The sequence below is a fragment of the Cimex lectularius genome, unplaced genomic scaffold, assembly GCF_000648675.2.
Source record: "Cimex lectularius strain Harlan isolate CLEC.00 unplaced genomic scaffold, Clec_2.1 scaffold141, whole genome shotgun sequence".
Lineage (NCBI taxonomy): Eukaryota > Metazoa > Arthropoda > Insecta > Hemiptera > Cimicidae > Cimex > Cimex lectularius.
Window position 1 is genome coordinate 1,141,795 of NW_019392838.1, and position 23,657 is coordinate 1,165,451.

At 36.8% G+C, this 23,657-nt stretch overlaps 1 protein-coding gene across 2 annotated transcripts; it reads left to right on the forward strand.

Annotated features, from left to right (window-relative positions):
• Positions 1 to 8,579: 8,579 nt before the first annotated feature.
• On the forward strand, positions 8,580 to 22,971 carry LOC106672888 (RILP-like protein homolog). 2 transcript variants are annotated; one of them, XM_024228604.1, is made up of 8 exons: positions 12,477 to 12,759; positions 12,840 to 12,995; positions 18,120 to 18,255; positions 18,561 to 18,688; positions 19,621 to 19,824; positions 20,746 to 20,900; positions 20,964 to 21,107; positions 21,957 to 22,971. In XM_024228604.1, exons 1-8 carry the CDS (start codon positions 12,706 to 12,708, stop codon positions 22,072 to 22,074), a joined length of 1,095 nt encoding a protein of 364 aa, XP_024084372.1. In that variant the 5' UTR covers positions 12,477 to 12,705; the 3' UTR covers positions 22,075 to 22,971. The 2 variants fall into 2 exon arrangements, with proteins under 2 accessions (XP_014260167.1, XP_024084372.1); XM_014404681.2 differs by lacking the exons at positions 12,477 to 12,759; positions 12,840 to 12,995 and adding an exon at positions 8,580 to 9,075.
• Positions 22,972 to 23,657: the final 686 nt, after the last annotated feature.

Here is a 23,657-nt window from a genome sequence, read left to right on the forward strand (position 1 = left end):
CTGCAGTCTTCAACAAATGGGATTTCGAGAAGTTCAAACATTGACAAATTACAAACAATTTAGTGTATATTTGCTCGTTGATGCCGTTACATAAAGCACATTTGAAGAAAACACAAAGGACAAACTATTCAAAAAGTAACCACATTTAAATTTTTTTAACAAATTTGATTTATTTTAACTTTATGAACGAACATGAACACATGTTGAACGAATGTCACTGATCACTTTGCTGAACCTCACGGATGGTAGCGTGAAACCGAAACACTGGTAAACCAGCGGGAATAGACGGACCCAGTGAAGTGATTAAGTGCCGATCGGTTTAATGAACCGTACTCCATCTCTATTTAAACAGGGTATCAATCGGATGAGAGGTCACACTACTTCGATTCTGATCTCCAGGATCGTATCAACAGGTAGTACAGCTCATTTAACAGCCAACTTAACTCATAACTGCTAGAGACCCTGCACACAGCCAAGAGCATCGGCGCTCTTCAGCTCCACAACGATCGTGAGAAAGGCCATGGTGTACTAATAGTGGAGGAAGGGAACCGCCGAGTGGTTAAGGCGTCAGACTCACGGCTAGTAGATCCCGCGGTGTAGGTTCGATTCCCACCGTTGCCTTTGGACTTTTTTAATGACACCTAAGGGGGCCGGTGACTGCAATTGAAAAAAATTGACTCTGCACTCATCAATGGAAGGTCTGGGGCGGAATCGGTTCTCAGCGATCCTTAATTTGGTCCCGACCCTCCTTCCAAAATGAATTTCTCCGATGGAAGAACAGCGGGGGGCTCCTACCTGAAGGACGCAAAATACTATGTGGTGACTACCTTCCTTGGTGGTTTCCTAAACCCCACAAAGAATGACTACAATTCTTCCGGCACCCAGCAGTCAATGAACATGCATCAGGTCAGATTCTCGACAAATTTTCACAGCCACTAATGGAGCAATCAGCCAACACAAAAGTAACAGCTCACAATTATCGCTTACTCAACTGCCGAATTGGCTAACAGCTGCCCGAGGTCATCCGTTCTGGACATCAGCACAGGTATCTCATTAACACTGCTATTTATAAAAAGAATTACAAACAATTAAAACCTTAACTAAAAATAATGGATATCAAGAGATATTTATCGATAGGTTGCTACTAAAAGGAATAAAAAAAATTAACCCTAAAAGAAGCAATAATCGGACTTAGCCACCCCACTAAAAATTAATCATTAGGTTTTCGTTGCTTGCCGTTTGGATTGGTGAACTATCCAAAAAAGCCTTAAGTCAGAGGACAGATTCGACGACAAGTTTTCACATCCACTAATAGAGTAACCAGCCAACACAAAAGTAGCAGGGTCCTGTCAACAGCAAAGACTTATCGCTTACTTGACAGCCGAGTTGGCCGAGGCCCTGCGTTCTCGACATCAACACAAGCTTCTCTCATCCATCATCAGGCTCATCGACAGTGCACTACACACAGCCCAAAAGTCTCGGTGCTCAACAGCTTCACAACTACCCTAAGAAGGGCCACAGTGTGCTAATAGTGGAGGAGCACAGTTATTCTACATGATGGTCGCAAATGGTTATCGCATCGTCTCGAATTACCCCAAGCAAGTGCCAAATCGCGCTAGTTTTAGATCCTCTTTAAAGATGAGACGAAAACCGGCATACCTCGATCTATGTTCCAATAACTTAGCTAGGTAATAGAAAGATGGAATAGACGATTTGGACGAGAAAAGCCGGAAGGACCCAGGGCGGGGTCGGCCGGTTGCCCAGCTCGAGTACCCAGTGTTTTCCCATAGAGTATTTCCAGGGGTCGCGTCCGGGTCAGAAGGCGTATATTCTGCTGTCCTGGCATCTAAGAATCTCAACCTAAAGTTCATGTCCCGGTTTGGCGAAGAACCCCGCCTCATACCTGAGGGTAAGCTGCTCTTTCCGAAGTCTTCTGTGATCCAAAACAATTTAAAATTGAAAAATGCAATTTTAACCGATAAATGAATGCCGATCTTATCTTTTTACAAGTAAACTGTAAAAGCATAAAGTAAACAGTAATTTATTTATTCTTTAGTAAAAAAAAATCAACATGGCTTAAATTTATTACTCGAATTTGGGGCTAGATAAGTAGTTAATTCGAGATGATAAAATTGTTTTACTGCGTTGGTCTAAGAATGAAAATATGTTGTATTTTATTTTTAAACTTGTACAATTTATTTTGATCATGTGATACAGTGTAATTTATAGTCTTACGTGATACTTGAATCTCAAAGTTCAATTCTGTCGAAGAGAGGAGTCTATTTTGGTCAATAGCCTCGATTCAAGAAAGGTTGACGTGTAAATTACACATTCTTCTCCAAATGCTAGGCTCGACAGGCGAATAGGCGGATTAGGATGATCAGGGACGTTCAAATAACTGATTTATCAATCGACAAACTCCAGAGATCCGGTTATTAAACTATCATATAAAATTGCTCTGGAAGTAATGTTAATACCGAAATAGAGTGAATATATAAATTTTGGAGATTTGCTGCATTTGGAAAATTTTGCTTACTTAGGTTAACCTGGAATCCTATTTAACTGACGGCTGCTTCAGAGTGAGCAACAAATACTCATGTTAGATATCAGACCGATTCCCGGCGTCCCATAAGGGTGCATTCTTGATCCCATCCTGCATACCATTAACACTGTTGACTTTTCTATACATCCAAACACGATGCAGACGACGCACAATTCGGTCTTCTAACACAAATCCCATCCAAGCAACCTCTAACATCCTTAACATACCTTATCAAAAACTGCTGCCAAAAATGGAGGACATGACTGAATTAGGAAAAATGTTCACAGTGTACCTTACATGAACTGCAGCAAGGAGCTACCAACTTCCACTCAAGTCAGATACTTAGGACTATACCTAGACAACAGAGTGATGTGGAATTTCCTTACAAGACTTAAGAGACAACAACATATCCTGGACGTCTACGAAATTTTAGGATCCAACTCAACTCATTAATCTCACTATTTACAACGACCTCAAGATTCCTTTTGTCAATGAACTGATCCTCGCTTCCACTAGTTCCACACCAAGCTCCATTCAACCCTACTGCTAAAGATTAAGATTAGAAAGAGTTGGCATCTTTTCGACCTTATGCACCGCAACCAATATTGGTCTATTGTGCAATCTCCATTATTATCTAGATACCGTCGTTAAGCTTGAGGTTTTTTTTAACAGAACCTAAGGCTTGGTTTCCTACAAAAGGAGATCATCCGCTGTTTCTTCTTCCTGGTAATATCTGCATAGGCTTGTTCTGACACTCCGAGTATGCCTCCGGAGTTTGCAGTCTCCAATCAGAAGTCCTACTAACAACACTTCCTGGGGTTAGCAGTTCTGCCGATAGTTTCTGTGATGGTTCTTATTACTCCTCAACGACCTCGACATTCCTTTTGTCAACGCTTCTAAAAGTTCCCAACCAAGTTCTCGATACATCTTAACCCTACTGTCCAGACTTATCTAAACTTTCCCATCCTGAGAACCCGCCATGTCGCCTTAAACGACGATAGCCTTGAGACCTCCTCACCCTTAATATGTACTTTGATATTACAGGCTTCAAATAGATTACTTAATTATTTAAAAAAATGTTTCTCGAATTGCCTTTCGACTAGACAAAATTTTTTTTTTTATGGAATGTTGTCTGAATTTCCACGTTAAAAAATTATCTTTCCCTCTTAAGATAGCGCGTTAAATAACGTTGTAACACTGGGCAACACTATCTTGAGAAGGGAAATAATTTTTTAAAAATGATATTGGCTTTATCCAAAAATAAACGAAGTTAATCTTTCTTTTACAATCTATTCTAATGTGATAGGGACGGAGTGTTTTTAAATTTCAACAAGTTAGAATCATTTAGACTTTAGCCGGCCGAAAGTATAATAGGTCTCTTCTTAGCCTTCTGAACCAATCAAACTCATTAGGACATTACACCTCGGTCTTTCAAGCTGAAATACATACCACCAACGTTTGTGCAATCATAAAAGAGGTTACACTGGCAAAAGAACCTCATAACATCGGATAGCCAAGCAGCTATTAAAGTATTAATATGCAAAATATCGTTCCAAAAATAGTCAGTGAATGCATTCAAAATCTCCAAAACCTGAGGAAACACCTGATGATATCTTGGGTACCAAGACACAAGGAAACTTTGGGTAACGAAAAAGCGGACACACTGGTCAAAGGGGGATCTGCAAGACCTTATATGGGCCCTGAACCTATTCTTGGGAAAACAAAAACAAATACAAAACCCTCCATTACAGAAAAAAGACAAAAGTAGAAGTGTATAAACTCTAGGGGCGACAGACACAAAATATATACTAAAACAACCCGCAGCAAGACTGGCAAACTCATTGCTAAAGTTAGGGAGGTATAAACGCCGAAGAACGATAGGACGACTGGTCACTGGCATCTGAGAAACAAATACATAACATGGCTATATTCAACGTTGACCCCATTTGTAGGTTATGCAATAACGAGGAAGAAACAGCCACCCATATCAGCTTCGGGTGTGAAGGGTACAAACAAAACCCATGGAAAGGAAGTGTAGAAGCGATACTCGGAATTTACTGATTCAAATTCGTGTAGAGCCATGTATCTATTGGCATCTTGATGTACCCATTGGAATCAGATACTCCCAATGACTTAAAGAAAAGGATATTTATCCCATAGAAAGAAGTCAATCGATTTTTGTCCTCATCGTGCATATATATGTTTTGTTGTGGTAGTCTGGGTGTGCAGCTTAGAATGGTAATTATAATAACTAAAAATAGCGTCTGGGCATAATAGAAAAGCTTTGTCAAGGTATCCGTCAGGTCTTGGCTTTTCATGCTGCCTTCGCATCTTGGAACCTAAACCTGACCTGAGCCTTGCTCATGTTGAGCTGTTGCTTCTTCCTTGCAATATCTGCACAGGCTTGTTTCTGCTACTCGGAATTATGAATATGCCTCCGGTGTCTGCAGTACCCAGCTAGCAGTCCTACTATCATTCTAATCTTAACACATACAAGGTTTATAAGTTCTGCCGATAGTTTCTGCGATGGTCTTTACTACACCATTAACCTCACTATCCACAACAACCTCGACATTCCTTCTGCAAATGAACTGTTCCTCGCTTCCACAAGTTCTACACCAAGCTCCATTCAACCCTACTGCTAAAGGTTAAGATTAAAAAGAGTCGGCATCTTTTCGATCTTACACACCGCAAACAATATTGGTCTATTGTGCAATCTCCATTACTATCTAGAGCTCTTCTCTATAGATCTAGAGATAAGCTTACGGCTTTTTATCAGACCCCAAAACTTCGTCAAAGACTCCCGTACTTTTAAGTTTGATTTTCCTCTCCAAGGAGAACATGTTCCGCTGATCCTTCTCTGGGCAATAACTGCACAGCTTGTTTCTGGTGCTTCGAGTTATATGTGCCTCAGGCGTATGCAGTGTCCAGTCAGCAGTCATACAACCATTCTAGCCCTAACACGCCTAGCAATAATTATTTGCAACAATAATTCGTTTTTTGCCTTGGATCTGTACGTTTACGATTTTCTCATTCACTATTAACTACTGACCTACAGCGAGATCGGACGTACCAATATTAACTGATCGATACCAAGTTCATGTTTTTTATTGTTTATCCAATTATTTATTTTAATTGATCACGATTTCGTTTGAGCTAGTGTTACTGTACGTTAACAGCGATGAATCGGCCAATAAAATAATAATGTTTTGGGAAATATCGTTAAGAAAACAGATAAAGCACGTGACTCGTACGATTAAAGAACAAAAAATTAATTGCGTGGCTGTAAGATTGTTTACAATATCATAGGTAGATAAATGTAATTGATGTTTTTATAAAGTGCAGACGGAAAGTTTGCAGTGAAGATTAATTGGTTATTAGGGGATAGTCTGAAGCGAATCTCTCCCATGTACAAACAATTAAGCTGAACAACTGATCACACAAATCTAGATTGAACCAATAAAACTTTCGATTAATAGAAACAAGCAATAACAGAAAATTTGCGGAGGAAAACGGCTTGAGTGTAAAATAATGTGAAATTGATAAGCAATGAGTGGAGTGACACACGTGTTCGAAGGCATCGTTAAAATACTCTAAATTTATAGCGATACTTTTAGCTGACCCAGACCTTAAGAAACCTCCAAGACCATTTCTGTTTGGAAGGTTCTAGAAATGGAGGATCAAGCTCAACGAAACCAAATCAACTCTTTTTAGTTCTACTACAACTCTGTTCCTCTACCAGCAACAAATGCCCACTATTTGGGACTTTACATCGACAAAAGACATGGAACCCCCGATACTCACTCAAAAGAATAAAATGATTCAAGTCAAGCTTCTTAATTAAAAAACCTCTGGTTGCCTTATTAAATATTGCACCACTTTGACATAAAGTGCGTAAATTGAATGAGCTGGAACGCGAAGTTTTGAAGCAGTTGGGGTCTTTTCTAGAAATGTTAGCCAAACCACTTGAGTATTTGTAGATCGCTCATCATCAGACCATGGATGGCAGTATTTAACAAATTTAAGAGAGCATTCTACAAAATTTCTCAAGAGAAACTTCGATAGAAATTGTATGAGAAACAACAAATCTAAAGAAATTCCAGTGATCGAGGGGATTCTTCCAGTTGAAATCTTGACTCCACTGCTGTTTTCTTGGTATATTGCGGACATTGGGGAGTACACCTCTAAAAATAAAGCTCATGGAGCTAGTATAATTTATACGATTTGGCATCTTTCAATTATACAGAGAAGGACAAATCTTTTTAAAAAATAGAGTGATCAAGGTGATGCTTCAAAGTTAAATCTTGAGGCCCTAGCTGTTTTTTTGTATATAGTAAACATGGGAGAGCACTTATCTAAAAATAAAGCTCATGGAATTAGTAAAAGTTATCAACACAAATGATTCGAGATGAGTGAGTTCGTTTCTTATGCACTATACAGACAGAAAAGAGACGCATCAGTAAACATAACGCACCATTTTCTCCTGAGTTGTGGTGGCGGGCTGTTGCTGCAAAAGGGCAAACGATGTGAGGCCAACGGTTACGAATCGTTTGTATTGATAAAGGCCTTGCCAAAACATCTTGTACTTCATTTAGGATCTGATGGGCATTCTGGAAAGGGCAGCAATGACAGTATTTCTATCCTCCCTTACCGTCGTAATGCGCTGAGATCCACTACCAGGATACCACTACTCCAATACCACTACTATTGGCACTTCAAGTTTCTCGGAATCGTGCTAAAGCCCAGGGAGACCACGCTCTGAGAAATTATAATTATATTAGTATTAAAATTGAGGATTAACAATTTTTTTGTTTTTGGTTTGCACTGTCTATTTTGTTTTATCCAACTAACAAGAATATATCGGTTAATTTAATGAAAATTAATAGAATACGAAGAAATTACAAATATCTCTATGCACTTTTGTGCAATTTATATCGCAGTATTAAAGTTTAGATAAAATCCATTTATGTTTAGTGGTCTAATTGACCATGTTAATTATTTCAATTAATTATTCATCGTATGTAAGGTCTTGGTTGAGATGAAAAAGTTAGTGTCACGAGCGGGATTCTAACCCACGACTCAATACGCCGCTGCTCTAACAACTTGTCACGATAGCTCGTGTTCACTTTACATTTAATTAGTTTAGATAAAAGTCGATTTTTCTGAAGAAATAAGAGAGGACTTTTCCATTATTTTATATTAGAAGAAAATGTGTGGTGATTAATGACCGTTAATCGATGATTATTCGGAAATTGTGAGATGCGGTCTGGTGTGATGTAGGTGTGCGAACGTTTCGATCTTTATTGAGATCATCTTCAGGGCCTGGGATTTACAAACATTGTTTAAATTTAACAAATACATGTAGGATGTGGAAAAAAGTGAATTTATACAATGCAAAAAAATATTTTTTATATTCAATCAAAGTATTTCTACTCACTCAAAGTGTTTGTTTTCTGCGTAGTAGTAGAAATACTTTGATTGAATTTTTAAAAAAGATTAGCATTGCATAAATTCACTTTTTTCCACATCCTACATGTATTTGTTAAATGAAAACAATGTTTATAAATCCCAGGCCCTGAAGATGATCTCAATAAAGATCGAAACGTTGGCACGATAAAGAAAATGTTTTTCTGAAACCTACATCACACCAGACTGCATCTTAGAAGAAAATTCTTATGCGAAGAAAGAATGAAAAAATAAAATAAAAAATGCCTTTTGGAAGAAGCGCATGAATTACTGATGACTAGGTGAAACGGCGCGATAAGAGATGGACTGTTCACTAGAACGAAGACCAATTCAGGCAGGATCCGATTCCGTTCGTTCTAGTTCATGAATCGTTTCACCTGTTAACTGCAACGACGTTTTTTTAAAAATTACTTACCGTGATTAAACTGAAATAAAGTCGGATTTATATGTTTGGTAAATAACGAGATAATTTTGTCTGATTTGATGAATGAACGATCGACTTTGTCAGTTCTTTCATGACTGATTCTGATAGAGAAAGGTTATAGTCGGCTGGTGGTTGACTGTCTGCGCCCTTTTGCGAGGGGAGGGACGAGAATCGATGAAGGGGGCGAAGCAGGTATTGAGTCGTGTGTAGTTATACTCGTCGAGCCGGTCTAGCCCTACGGATATAGTGTTAAGGGCTTCTCTCGTCAGTTAACTGATTATCAACCTTTCTCCCGACGGTCCGCGAAGGTTTATTTTCCCTTTACCGCTCGTCGGGCGCCGGGTTTCGTTTCATGGCTTGGGACAGTCGTGACAAAATGGATGATTACGACGAAATCTCAGTTATGGACGTCTACGACATCGTCACCGACTTCGCCAAAGAATTCCGCCCCATTATTGACATGTACGGGGCAGATCCGATCAACAACATCATGGGCAAGGTAGTCACCATGTTGGAGAGGCTCGAGGACCAGACGGTGAAAATCGTCAATCTTAAAAAAATAATACAGGACAGAGACAGCGTGGTCGCCAGGCTGGAGAGGGACAAATTAGAAAAAGCGGCAGAACGTCAACGTTTCGAAAAGGTACTCGATTTTGACATATAACAAGAATTTTTGTACCAAACCGGTACCATATGCCACCGACATATGACATCACGATTTGTATCGTTCCGCCCTGTTGATACATATCACCCAATTCGTTCAAAATAAGCCTAATATTTGTTTTCCATCATAAATAAACAGTTAATATGCATTGGTGGAAAGAACTGTGAAAATTGAAATTGCACAACCTGCACCTTCCATGCAAATTTGACTTTAGGGTAGGGCTATGGTGAACAATTCTAAAGGAAAATTACAAAACAAAGAAAACAATTTAATTCAAAAAGTAATCAATATTCTTCTTGTGATACAATGTCATCAATGAAGAAAACTCACTAGACAAAATTGCATGGAAAATGGAATTGATTAGGATGAGGTATTAAGTAGGTTTTGGTTTTAATGTATTATTGCTTAGTTTTCACTGTTTTACTTGTTTAAACATAAATAAATATTTTAATATACATTGGTGGAATGACCTGTTTTTAAAAATTTCAAATTGGATAACCTTTACCTTCCAACCAAATTTGAATTTGGGGGGGGCTATGGTGAAAAATTCTGACAAAACTTGAAAGGAAAATTACAAAATAAAGAAAACAGTTTAATTCAAAAAAAGTAATCAATAGTATAGATTCTTGTGATATAATGTCATCAATGAAGAAAACTCACTAGACAAAATTGCATGGAAAATGGAATTGATTAGGATGAGGTATTAAGTAGGTCTTGGTTTTAATGTATTATTGCTTAGTTTTCAATGTTTTACTTGTTTAAACATAAACAAATATTTTAATATACGATGGTGGAATGACCTGTTTTCGAAAATTTCAAATTGGATAACCTTTACCTTCCAAGCAAATTTGAATTTAGGCTATGGTGAAAAATTCTGACAAAACTTGGAAAGAAAATTATAAAAAGGGATAAAAAGTTGATTGCAAATGGTAAACAATACAAAATTCTGGAGATATTTTTTTTTCCAGGTTTTGCATGTACGTTAAATATTTGTGCATGTTATAAACAAATTAAAACATTGAAAACTAACTTTAAAACAAAAACCTACTAAATACAACAGAATTTTAATAAATGACATTTTCCATACAATTTTGTTTGGTATGTTTTTTTTTTAATGGCATTGCATCACAAGAATCTTTTTATGCTATTTTTTACTTTTTGAAATTGAGTTTTTATTCAATTTTGTATTTTTCTTTTGAAGTGTTGTTATAATTTTCACCATCCCCCCCCAATTCAAATTTGCATGGAAGTTACGAGGTGGAGCAATTTGAACTGGCACAACCTGTACCTTCCATGCAAATTTTCATTGTAGGAGGGCTATGGTGGAAATTATGACAAAACTTTGAATGTAGTATTGTAGAAAAGGATAAAAACTTAATTTTTAAGATTTTTTCTATTCTACCTATTTATTAGTGCTTTTGAATTGAATTATTTCCTTGTCACTTTTATGTAGATTATATTTAAAATTGCGCAATTGTCAAAGGGATTATAAATTGAATCTATTGGATCTTCCCTTTTCTCTGGGGGCTTATTGTGTCTAACCGCATCAACAAGTCCGATTTGTTCGCCCTGTTGATTTTGACATTACTTTTCTCTTTTTTGTAGTTGTAAATTACAAACATTTTATATATTTGTCGAATTTATGATTATTACTATCACATTTATAGTGTGAAGAAGGCTTGAAGACTTAACTCTTGAATTTAGTTCCCGTTAGATTTAGACAAAATTCGGGGAAATATGTGTTGGCGTCTTGCAACTCCCTGCTTATAATCCTGACGCTGGCTAATATGGTTTTTTCCTGTTAGTTGAGTCACTATAAACATCTGGTTCTCGTCATCATCAGTGGATTGTGTTGATTTTTACGTAGGTTGGCTCCTTTTGGCTAGTGTTTCGATCAGTTCAACGTAAACGAAAATAAAGTACAAAAGATAAAACCAACCGTATTTAAATTTACTTCTCAGAACATGTTTGACATGCGTTCGAACTAAGATTAGAAATATTAAACGTGACAGAAATTTTTTTATTTTTTAACTAGGGATTTCCCATTTGTAAGATCTCTGTCAGAATCTGACAAAATTTTCACTAGTGACTGAATAGTTAAAGACCAACAGAATCAACATTGTACAATAATTTTTATTTCTAATTGACTTCGAGTTTTATGTTCATTTTGACTTCTTGTGGTGGTTTCCTTTGGATGCACATGTTGATGTTTTGCACTCCACTGTACGTAAACAAGCAATTACCGAAAAAGCCCTCTTATGTACTTTTTCACGTGCTTTGCCCAGCTCAGCTTGGCATCTAAGGTCATACCTAGATGAAATATGGTCCCTGTGATAGTTTTATATACCGATTTGACCTGAGAGACCTTGATTCTCTATTTTTGTCCACTGATTTTGTTGGAAGAACGTAGCAATTTTTACGACATTAATTTTCCATAAATCATTGGTGTATAGCAAGTAAAGTATTGGACCTAGTATGCTCCCTTGGGGCATTCCCGCATTTACTTTTCTTAGTTCTGAATATACATCTTATTAATTCCATTATATTTCGTGGTCTATTGACCAAATTACTTCTTTCAATTAATTAACCTTTTTATGTAAGGTTTTGGTTGAAATGAAAAAGTTATTGTCACGAGCGGGATTTGAAAGGTTGTAGGTTGTAATGGGGGTTGGTGTCCGATTTGATCAAAGTCACGATAGCTCAAATGGTTAGAGCAGCGGCGTATTTAGCCGAAGGTCGTGGGTTCGAATCCCACTCGTGACACTAACTTTTTCATTTCAACCAAAACCTTACATAAATAGATCTTATTGTTTGGCTCTAAAATGTCAGTTAAGTAAGGTGTAATTCTACATACATTTAGTGACATCCCTCTTAGTTTACTGATAAGTACTTCATCCCATACCTTGTCGTAAGTCTATATAACATCAAGGACAATAGCAAAACAAAATAGTTTTTCTTTCAGCAAGTTATTAGTTCAATACAAGACGGCGTCCTACAAGGGAACGTTGTCGTTTCTGCCTCAGTTTCCTCCAATTTTAAGGTGGTAATTAAATGATCGATGGCCAGTATAAAGGTCTATTATTAGCCTTAAATTCCTGAATGTTGAGAGAAAGGTAGATTTTTGTTTTCCTGGCCGTGATGTTGAGAAACTTTTTTGGTTGTTTCGCACCTGGTGAATTCATCTGGTGCGTCATTTCTTTCTCCATCCATTTGTTCATTTATGTTTTCGGCATGTTTTCTATCGTGTCAATTGCGGTCGGGGTCCAACGGGTTTGAAGTCTTCTCCTGGTTTTGTTATTTTGTCAGCCTGTTCATTCCACCCACATCGTACTTGATCCAATTACACCTTTCATTTGAAGGTTGTCTGAGAATATGTTTATTCTCTAATATCATTTTTTTAAAATATTCTCGTGTTCTATTGCATGGATCGATGTGACCTTGGAAAATTGATGTGGGACCTAGAGTTTCGCAAGATCAACACGGTGGTCTTTAATCCCTGCTTCCGCTCCCTGTTCCATTTTATTCGAACATTGTTGTAACCGTATCACTTATTTTTTTGGGATTTATAGTGGTTTTCTTTACAAATGCTTTATTTCATTTTCAAAATGAATGCTATTTGCGTGTTGGCAATCCCTGTGCCTCTACCATGCTGAAATTGGGCGAGTAAGCATTGCCCCTGCAATTTTAGGATTAAGTACGTTTCCCTCTTCTTAAAACCATTCTCATACAAATTTGTCCCGCAGGGGGTAAACTACCCAAGAGGAAATTCGAGGTATAAATTTAGTAGTTGTAGTAGTTTATTGAAAAATCTGTTGGATTTACCACCACAAACGAAGCACTGTCGCCTCTGGGCCATTTGTGCGTCTTCCTTTCAACCGGCAGAACCAATTCCTTTCGGGGTAAGTAAACTTTTCTCACTTTGTCTATCTAGCATATCCTATCAAATACTCATAAAATTCATTTTGATATTTAAGGTTTTAAAATTCAAATTCTCTTGCTCTAGTTTTGTTTGTTAAATTAACCCCTTAAAAGACCAAGATTAGATCTACTCTAGTCTTGCCTGAAGACAAACGCTTCGAAGCCTAAAATAAGGCCAATTGATAAGAACCATTGTCTGTTGAATTACCACTTAAGGCTATTATTATATATCAGTCTATTTTTTTAAATGTAGGATAAGGAAATAATTTGCAGGATTGTACTTAATGATACTAAATAAGTTCCAAAAACGGAAAGGCGCTTTCAATAAAGTAGGCCAAACAAATTAAAAAAAGATTCGGTTTCATTTTATGCACTCTTCAAAGCCCATAAATACGAATTTTTATATCAAACAAAAAATAGACGTTTTGGGTGGGGCTCGATTAGCCGGATACACTATTTATTCTCGCTGATTTCCGTTGTTCCATTTAAAAATGAATAACTCCTTTAGATTTTATCCAACATTATAACTATCTTTTGAATTTTCGAGCCGAAGGTCGAGGGTTCGAATCCCGCTCGTGACACTAGATATTTCATTTCAACCAAGACTTTACTGAATAAAAATATTAATTTAATTGAAAGAAGTAATTTGGTCAATCAATCCACTAAGTATAATGGGTTATAACAATCGTTGAAAAGCTGAATTTCTCTTCTTTCAGCCTATGTCAATGGAGTTTGGCTTTTATGTCTTTACAAGTGAAAAAAGTAAGAAATAAATAAACTAGAATTCCTTAAACGTTTTATTTTATAGTTTATACAGTTCCAAACCCCTGTAGTTCAGTGTAGGTGTTTCATGAATTATTGCTAATATTGTGATTTTTGAGAGAAAAAAAATAGAGCCATTGAGGACTGCGAATACAAATTTTTTGTAACAAGACAACAACAAATTTTCCCCCTCAAAATTTGTATTCAGGGGTTTATTGGGGTGCAGCGAATATCAACTTTGCTTCTTGCTAAAAAGAAAAAAAAAATATTTGCCTTCTTTGCTACATCACTCGCTCATAAATGATGTATTTCAAATCTACCAATCCCATGCTATTGTATTATGGCTAGATGCTAAATAAACTTTTCTTTTACAATTGACTCACACATTTACTTTTTCTCAATCACTCACTCACCCATTCATTCATTCATTTCTGTCCTTCACTCACTTTCACCCTCTTAGTCTTTCTCTCGCTTACCCTCTCTCTCACTGTCACTCACTAACTCACTCATTCACACACACTCTCTCTCTCTCTCTCTCTCTCTCTCTCTCTCTCTCTCTCTCTCTCGTNTCAAATTTTGAGTGATGTCTGTGTAAATAAAACAAAAATCATTATCTCTCAACGGAGACAAACTTTATGTGATTACATATAGTTTACAGGGTTGTATACTACTGTAAAATTCCTGCAAATCAGTGGAGTCTTAATGCTTTGGTGATCAAAGCAAATCGAAATGCTTTTGGTGATTATCGAAAAAATCAAAGGCATTAGTAAAGTGAAAATTTTAAGTATTTTTTTCCCCAAAAAATTGTATATAGCGGTATTTTTGTGTATAGAAAGCGTATATCAACTCAAATTCTTAGATGAAATATTACTACCTTTAAGGTAGAATAAAGGACATACCAGAAATAATAACGATGTGTGTGGGGGAGGGGGAGAACCATCCTTTACAAAAAATGCAAAAAGTAAAGGGCATAATCTGGGTGTAATTATCACTGTAGAAGATAGGTTACATTATTCTAGGATTTGAAATTGCCACCACTGAACAACAAATGAAAAATACATAACTTTGGATTTTAGTATCTTTTTGGAAGAAAAAGACTTTTTTATTGGTGAAGGTTTTTTTTTTTAAAATAAACTTTTGCTTCCACAAGTCTATACAAAGGAAGATAGATTTTTTTAACTGTATCGAGCTTTATGGAGTGTAAAGCAGTTTTAAACACAAAATACATTTTTTGCACATGCTTGCAGTTCTCATTAGACAGCATTCGCAAAGTTTGCGTCTCTCAAAGCCCATATTAAAATCCTGACATTGTGAAATTTGACTACGATCTTCTCCTGTCTAAGTTGCATTAAATCAGACTTTTCTCGTTTATTTCTTAACAAAAATAAGCCTCATAAAAATTGAACCTTCATCAGAGTGAAAGTGTGAATTCAGTGAACTGATGGTTTTACCTGTTAGCTGTTGGTTATAGGTATTTGATATTCATCTGTTTATTATGAATTTAATATTTTGTTTAGTTCTTTTCAGTTATACTATTTTCTTCTCGTCTGTTGATTTTATAGTTTTAAAATGGTCAAAGAAGTGTGGGAATAATATAAAGATAGTAAAAATATAAGTTTGTATCTTCCATTACCCTGCTTTCATCTTTGTTGCTTCGTCTGATTACCGTTGTTTTTTCTCTGTCAAGGGTAGATTATTTTTTCAGGAAGTACCTGAAATATAGGTAAAATTTATGGACAACTATGGTATAGATTTTCTGCAGTTATATTGACATTAAACGCCTAGTAACATACCGGATTGTTTTCATACTCTTTGAATATTTGGTCTAAAAAAATTGTGAAAGTAGTTCTGTATTTAAGTAGAGTATTTAGAAGAGAATAATCAATAAAGGCATTTTCATTATTATCATTGGCATTAGTCATTGTTTATCAAAGATTCTACGGGATAATTCGATGTCGATCGGTCGCAACAAAGTGGATGGATGACCTGGTACACCTTTTGTGACCTTTCAAGGCTTTAGCATTTAACATTTGAAAATATTTTTTTCATACCGAGGTTTAACCTATGTTTAACGAAAACGTTAGCCAACTTTTCTTTTTTCTGCTAACAATCTGTACACTTATTAGCAAAGGACTTTTTGTTTTCCCCTCCATAATTAGATCTCATCTCAGATAAAAAGGTATTTGGCATTGCTCTATGCGTTTTTCTGCATTTAGAGAATAAATGCAAATATAGTGGCTCTCTCATTGATAGAAGAAGAAAAATTCGGATTACAGAGGTGTTAAAAAATACATAAGTACAAAATAAATTACAACGCAACAATTTATTAATATCACATACACAAAACTAAGTCTATTAGAAGACATGCATACTATCAGTTTTTTGTTAGTAAGAATGACAGAGAGAGAGAAGGAGTGAGGAAGAGAGGGAGGGAGAGAGTGAGAGAGAGAAAGTTTTATCCGTCCAGTCACCGATGTTGTTTCGGTTGGGGGGGGGTGCTGTCAACAGCTAGGTCAATTCAGCACCCATTGTATGCAGTTCAAACCCATTTGTACTCATGTTCATTATTAAATACATTAACTCCTATTTACTACCATTCATTCAATTAGGGTGGTGGAGTACTCGATATTCCACCACCCTTTACGCATATTATACAATTAACCTAATTGAGGGTCAATGGGGTACTTGATATTACACCATCAACCCTCTTATATCACACATTTATGCTAATAAGTATGTTCATTCTCGACACAGGTTAGGCATAGGCATTTAGGCATATAGAATAACCCCGTTTCCTCCAAGAATCCAGCCCATTGATGTATTTATTGCATTCTTAGTGTCAGAGGGCTGGATCGCTGGGGTTAACTCTGGAGGTTGGGACATCCTGGCCTTAGCTTTCCCTCCCTTTATCCTCTAGACCTATGTGTCCTGGTACTCAGACAACAACCACTGGCTTGTTGAGAAACAACAGTTCATGTTTTCTCTCCAACAACAGCAGTAGGAGAGGGTCGATGGAAAACCTGTCATGAACAGCAGTAACCTTGCTGAGGGAGTTTGTGCAGCCTAGGTAGGCAGAACACATTGTCTCCAATCACCACAAGGGCGCGCCAAATCGCATACAATTCTGCCGTGTAAATGCTACAGTGCGGCGGGAGCAACCACCAAGTGAACACACCCTTACAATACATAGCACAAAATCGGGGTAGATGACTTAGCTAACACAGGGAGATTTTCCCGGATGAGTATGGCCAGGAGGGCCCAGGGCAGAGTAGGCCGATTGCCCAGCTCGAGTATCATTCCCAGCGTCATCCCTGCCCTCCCTAAGGTTTTGCCGAAGTGTTTTTCTAGAGATTGCATCTGGGTCTGAAGTCACTTGTATATTCTACTTATAATGGTGAAATTTGGTCATACTTCTCCAGGAGACTTGCATCCCTCTGAGGCTAACTTTCGATTGAGGGGGTATCAATCAGCGCATGTGCCCTGACAAGGTGACAAGGAACTACAGCATATGTCTCTTGTTCTAATTGCTCTGCAGTACCACTGTAGAATGGAGTCCATTATGATTTTTCCCGCAAAACTAAACACTTTTCTAGATGCCTCTTTGCGCACTTTTTTTTTTGTTTTGAAAATTGTCTTACTGAAGCGGCTATACTGTATACGGGGCTAGTGCTGATCTATCCAGAAAGGATACATGCTGATGTCTGATTTCTCTTGACTGAGTTGACTCAGCTTAGTCACTTTTCACTCCATTTTCCTTTCCCAAGTTAGGTCGGTCATCTCCCTTCACAAGTTTGTGCTTTTTTGTGAGGGTGGAATGAAGAGAAGGGTCTGACACTGACTAAGGTTCTGACTGACTTGACTCCATCTAATCGAAACTGACTCAGTTATGACTGACTGACTATAAATCTGACTACATCTCTACCGACATTGGCTCAGGATCTGACTGACTCTGAATCTGACTCCATCTCAACTGACACTTACTCTGAATCTGAAACCATCCCAGCTGACACTACCCATGTTCTGAGTGACTCAGACCCTAAATCTGACTTCATCTCAACTCACACTGATACATGTTCTGACTATCTCTGACTCCATGTCAACTGACAGTGGCTCAGGTTCAAACTGAATCCGATTGCATCTCAACTGACACTGAATGTCATTGTCTCTCAGTTTCTGCATCTGTCTTCATCCCAACTGATATTGACTCAGGTTCTGACTGACTCTGACTCTGGCGCTGACCCAGGTTCCAGGCTGATTTGTATGGAAATATTTAATAAGTTTGTGTACTGCTGCAATTATATGTTAACTTCTAAGTAATAACAAAATTTTTTTGTATTTCAAAGGAATTGGAACAAATTGAAGAACACTGGAGGGAAGAATCGCACGAAATGGTTCAAATTATTAACAGGCTTCAGGAAGAGAACAGAAAGCTTATAAAATCACTTGCAGAGAAACAAGACAGCCCTTCTGTAAATAATTGTAAGATATCCAATTTCCAAAACTTGGATGTTTTCGTAATAATATTCTGGTTTCTGTTTCTTTTCCAAAGTGTATCAAGTAAATTAGGACTTACATATATAGTAATTAATTGTGCATGTTTAAACTAATTTAAAAAAAAAGGTACCCAGTGAAGATACATAAACCAGGATAGACCAGGATGTTGAAAAAGACTAAACTGCAGGTTCAACACCCAGTATAGTGCTTAACATGAAATCTAATGCCATTCTTATATGAATACAATTTTTTATAAATTAAATAATAGACTACATTGTCTTTTTTTTCAGCACATCCTTTAAGCCCTGAACTTGACATTGCTGTATTACAAAAGTCTATAGCATCTAATGAAAAATTGCGCGAGCAATTGAAAATGAAAGAACGTGAGGTTAATGCCAAAGCATCCGAAGTTGATAGTGTGAGTAAACCTTTTGTTTTTTGTTTGTTTCCTACTTTTTATCCACTTATGATTCTACTCTGAATTAGACCATTCTATGATTTTTCCCGCAAAACTAAACACTTTTCTAGATGCCTCTTTGCGCACTTTTTTTTTGTTTTGAAAATTGTCTTACTGAAGCGGCTATACTGTATACGGGGCTAATGCTTGACATCCAGAAAGGATACATGCTGATGTCTGATTTCTCTTGACTGAGTTGACTCAGCTTAGCCCATTTTCTTTATGTGGTAATTAAGAGTGGCTGATATAGAAGTCTATAATTTTTCTCAAATGTACTTGCTGAAAGATAGAGGATTTATTTCGCCTTTTGTTTTGTGAGAGATTTTGAATTTCTTAGCTGGCCTTATAAAACCTGGTGCTTTCATCCATTGCTTAAGTTTTTCCAATTTCTTTCCTTCTAATACCTTGTTGAGCTTTCCTAGGACCATCAGGCAATTTAGGTACTCCAAGACTAGTTTTTCCAGTTAGAGTCTTTATAGCTCCCTGACTGTCTGAAAGTGTGTAGATCCTTTCATTTTCTTCTTACCAACTCCTATGCACAGAGTCGATTGCATGGATCTTAGCTTGGAAGATAGTTGGAGCCTGTCTAAGATTTTCCACACGCTAACTGTATCTCGGAAGGAAAGTCAGATGGCTGGAGGCTCTTCAGTCTTATACCATTTAAGTATGGAACCCCTTTTTGAGGATTTGTATAAAACCATTTACAATACATATACCTACGGGTTTTTGTGACCCAGTTTTTCTAGCCTTGGCTGTATGTCGTATAGTGTCTAAGACTTCTCCTTAATTTTCTTAACCTTCTGTTAATTTTCCTGACAAATTATTTTGTTTTAGCAAGAACTGTTCAGTGCAATTAGAAAATTCTTTACAATTTTTAAACTTTTTCTTTTTAGCTATTAGATCAAGTAGATAGGCTCTCAACAATAAACAAAGAGCTACGTAAAAAAATTAGAACTAGTCAGGCCCAAGCGAATAGGCTGATTGAGGAAAGGGCCGATATATTAACCCAACTACAAGACCAACAGTATGAAACTAGTATATTGCGCCAGCGCTTGGGAATTGCTGAAAAAGAAAAAGAAGATCTAGCACAATCAAATGTAAGTATCATAATAAAACATTCGTAATGTTTAAATTTGTTTATATGTATGAACAATTTGGAAGTTCTACACTAATGCCATTTGGACCTGAAAAGATTTACAAAAATAAATTTGTGGTTGACGGAGGTATAGCATATTTCTACTCTTTATAATTTGAATTTTGCTGTCTGAGACTGCTGTGAATCCTCTTGTTATGCTCTGTAGAACATCTTTGGACTTGGCAATTGTGATCCAGCCCTCTGATGCAGGAAATTCAATAAAAAATATTTAAAAAAACTTCTACTAAGCAAGAGCAGTTGATGGGCTCAGAGATTCTGAATTGTAGAAGAGGGATCATCCTCACCCAATTAAGAATAGCCCATCCAGTTAACACACCAATACTTTTGGGCCAAAGCTTGCATATGTCTGGCCTGTAGAGGAAAGGTTGATATGCTTCACTTAATTGAAATTTTTTCTTAACTTCATATAGAGAGTTTGTAGGAATGCATAATATGAGAATTGTGCTTAAGCACATGACAGTATTGGAGTCCCCTGTTCTGATTCTTGAAGAAAACTTTTTCAACTATAAAGGAAGTTGTTTTGTTGTATGTGGTACTTGGTAGATATCTTGTTTTGTCTATTTAAAGTGAATGTATTTATTAGCATAAATGTATATGGGTTGTGGAGGAATGTTGGGTACTTTTCCAACCCAATTGAGTAAGTGGTAGCTTACTACTACTAATATGTAAATAGGAAAGAATGCATTCAAGCGTGATTAAGAGTGGGTTTAGATTTAAAAAACTGCATGCGTTCGGGGCTGAAATGACGTCTCTTGGAGCCTTACTTCAGCAGTGGGACTTAATGACTGAGTACTGACATCAGACTGACAAAATCCGACGGATCTCAATAATCTGAATTTAACAGTAATATTTGATATGGCAGGTTGATATAATGGAAATCAAAACCAAAAATGTTTGTGATTATGAAGATCCTAATAGGCCTAGATATACTACCGAAGAGATAAAAGAAATTTTAAAGGAAAGGAATGATTACCAAGCCAAAATTAGTGAACTTGAAAGAGAACTTGAAAAATACAGGTTGTAATTTTTTATTTTTTATTTTATCTATTTTTGTTAATATTAATTGTTGTCTTTCTGCAGAAAGTCAGATGCCATTAATACTGAAATAGAGGAAGACGACGACGATGATGATGATGATGATGATGATGCTCCAGTTCAGGGTCCATTGCCATTTGAACCAAATGATGCTCCTTGGAGAAAATCGGAATCTGGCATTAGAAAAATGTATTTGATTTTTATCTCCTTTAAAATTAATTATTTATATTTTCATTTTAATATTATTTAGCAGTTTAATTTAATAATTAATAAAAAATTAAACAAGTTAACGATCTCTCAAGATTAAACAAAATGATAAAAAAGAAAACTTGCCTGTGGATAGGCCACCCCGGGCTGACATATGGACAAAGAAAGGCCTCAGAGAAACCTTTATCTGGTGCACAACTATCTGTTAAGAACAACAGCTCTTAGATGATCATGTTAAGTGTCTGTGATGTTTCATGCCATAGCGTCTGATTTATTTTTGACAAAAGCTTGAATTTAGTCATCATCAACGGTTGAAAGAAGACCAGAGCACTTTGTGTCTTCCAAGTTAAAATTTCCGATTCTGAACCAGGCCAATGACAATGCTTTTTCCACAAACATCATCACCATATAAATCACAAATTTTCCTAACAGTCTGAACTACGATTTTTCCCTTTGCAGTAATAAAAATAGATGAAAATGCTCTATTTTTCTTCTTACAACACATTTGTTAGAATTTTAAACAGAAAATAAACATTAGGGAGGTCGTCGGTGGCTGCAATGGTTAACACATTGACACAGCACTCATCACTGTAAGGTAAAGATCTCTGGTCCGAATCCAGAAGTCCTGTATTCAAACCCGACATACTTAAAAATGGGCTTTTTTCCAAAACACTGGCACCATGAGGGTTGATATGATCTCTGCTGTTCTGAACCCTCGTAAAAATGATCTTCAAAACACAAGAGGGCTAAAATTGAACTATTGAATAATGCTACACGTATTTTACAACTTGATATTAAAAGATGAATAAAAAATGTTTAACTTTTTTTTAGGTTCAGGAAACTATTTAATGAGACCAACATGACATTCTTGGGTAACAGCCCTAAAAGAAGTTTGTCGTCACTTTCTAAAATGACGCTGACCACTACAGCTGGGGATACTGCATTATAAAGTATTTCTTGCATGCGTTTTTCAAAACCAAAGAATTTATACTTTCAAAACAGTTTGTGAAATTAGTTTAATTTAATTATTTTTTAAAGCAAGTACATAAATTTGAGTACTTTTAATATCAGCATGCACGACAAATTGTTTCTACGTCATTATTTTTTATATGAACGACTGTACATACTCAGCATTTTAAAAGTGATTTCTTCTAGGTTTATTCATTAATATTTTCACATTTTTCATTAAAACATTTATATCCTTTGTTCTGAAATTTTTTCGTGGGATTGGTTTGCCTAAATTTAATTTGTCTTCCAATTGTCAAGACTAGAATTGCACTAAAAATTATGTTATGAAAAAGTAGCCAATGTTGTAAGGCAGCCACAGCAAGATACAGGAAAATTGTTAGGAGAGGTACAAGGGGTAGTATGGTCTTGGGACAAAGGGGAAAGAAACACAGTATAATAAGGTTTACAATAAAAATCAGAAAACGAGAAAAAAAGTAAAAAAATATATGTATTTATATGGAAGTATATTTCACAGCAGAATCTAATTCAAAGGCAGTTCCCTAGAGTGCACGAAGACTTATGGAAGAGAAGAAGGATGGAGCCTCGAACCCCAGAACTCGCAGAAGCGGGCATTCTTCTTTCAGTGCCCGGCTCAATATCAAAAGGAGTGAGCTTCTGCTCGTTTTCTGTGAACCTAGGCAACTCTCAAAAGTGTTAATCCATGCTTTTGGATTGAGTCCTTGAGGTTCGAGTTGAATTCAGGTAAATGTATAAATTCATTGGATAATGTCATCTTCTGCAACAATGCCTGTAGTTGTTCGTCATCTTCTCGGGCCTTGTGAGACAGGCTAACGATGTCGTTGTCAGGACGACTCCGAAAATCATTCCTGACTTGCTGTCGTAGACTTCCAATCACACTTCACACATTCTCGATACCATCGAATCCCACTTCTGATGAGGAAGATGAAAAGACTGCATTCCTCGAAGAAGAATCGAACTGGGAAACATGAAAAGAACTTGTTTTCACTTATGTTTTATTTCAAAGGAGTTCCCTTTCTTTAAGAAGTACAAAAGAAGAATGCCCTCTCCTGCGAGTTCTGTTGTATGAGGCCTTCTCTTCCACAGGGACATCAGGGCTTTTTTTGCAGTCTAAACTCTTATGATTACCCCCACACTTAAAACATCGAGTAGCAATACATTTTTGTATGTCCATATTCTTTGGCAGTGGTTGCATTGAATTATTTCTTTATGGGGGTGTGACTTTTCAACTGTCACCCGTGTGTGGAATATTGCAGTCACTGTAGATTTGTGTTGCGAATGGAGTTGGTTCAATATCTACAAAGCTCATTGGTATGGGCATCCCATCAGTTCTATCGGCTCCTCTTCGCTGGCTTAGCACATTCATGACATTGATGACGTTGAAACCCGTTGAAACTGTTTTCCGTTTAACCTCAGCTATGTAACATCTGGCCTTCAGGGAGGAAATACTGGGCGATTAATTATTTTCTGTAATGCACTCTTGGTGTGTAATCCCCCAGCATTATCACTTTTGTCCATGAAACCTTTCTGTGACGTCCTTTTGCT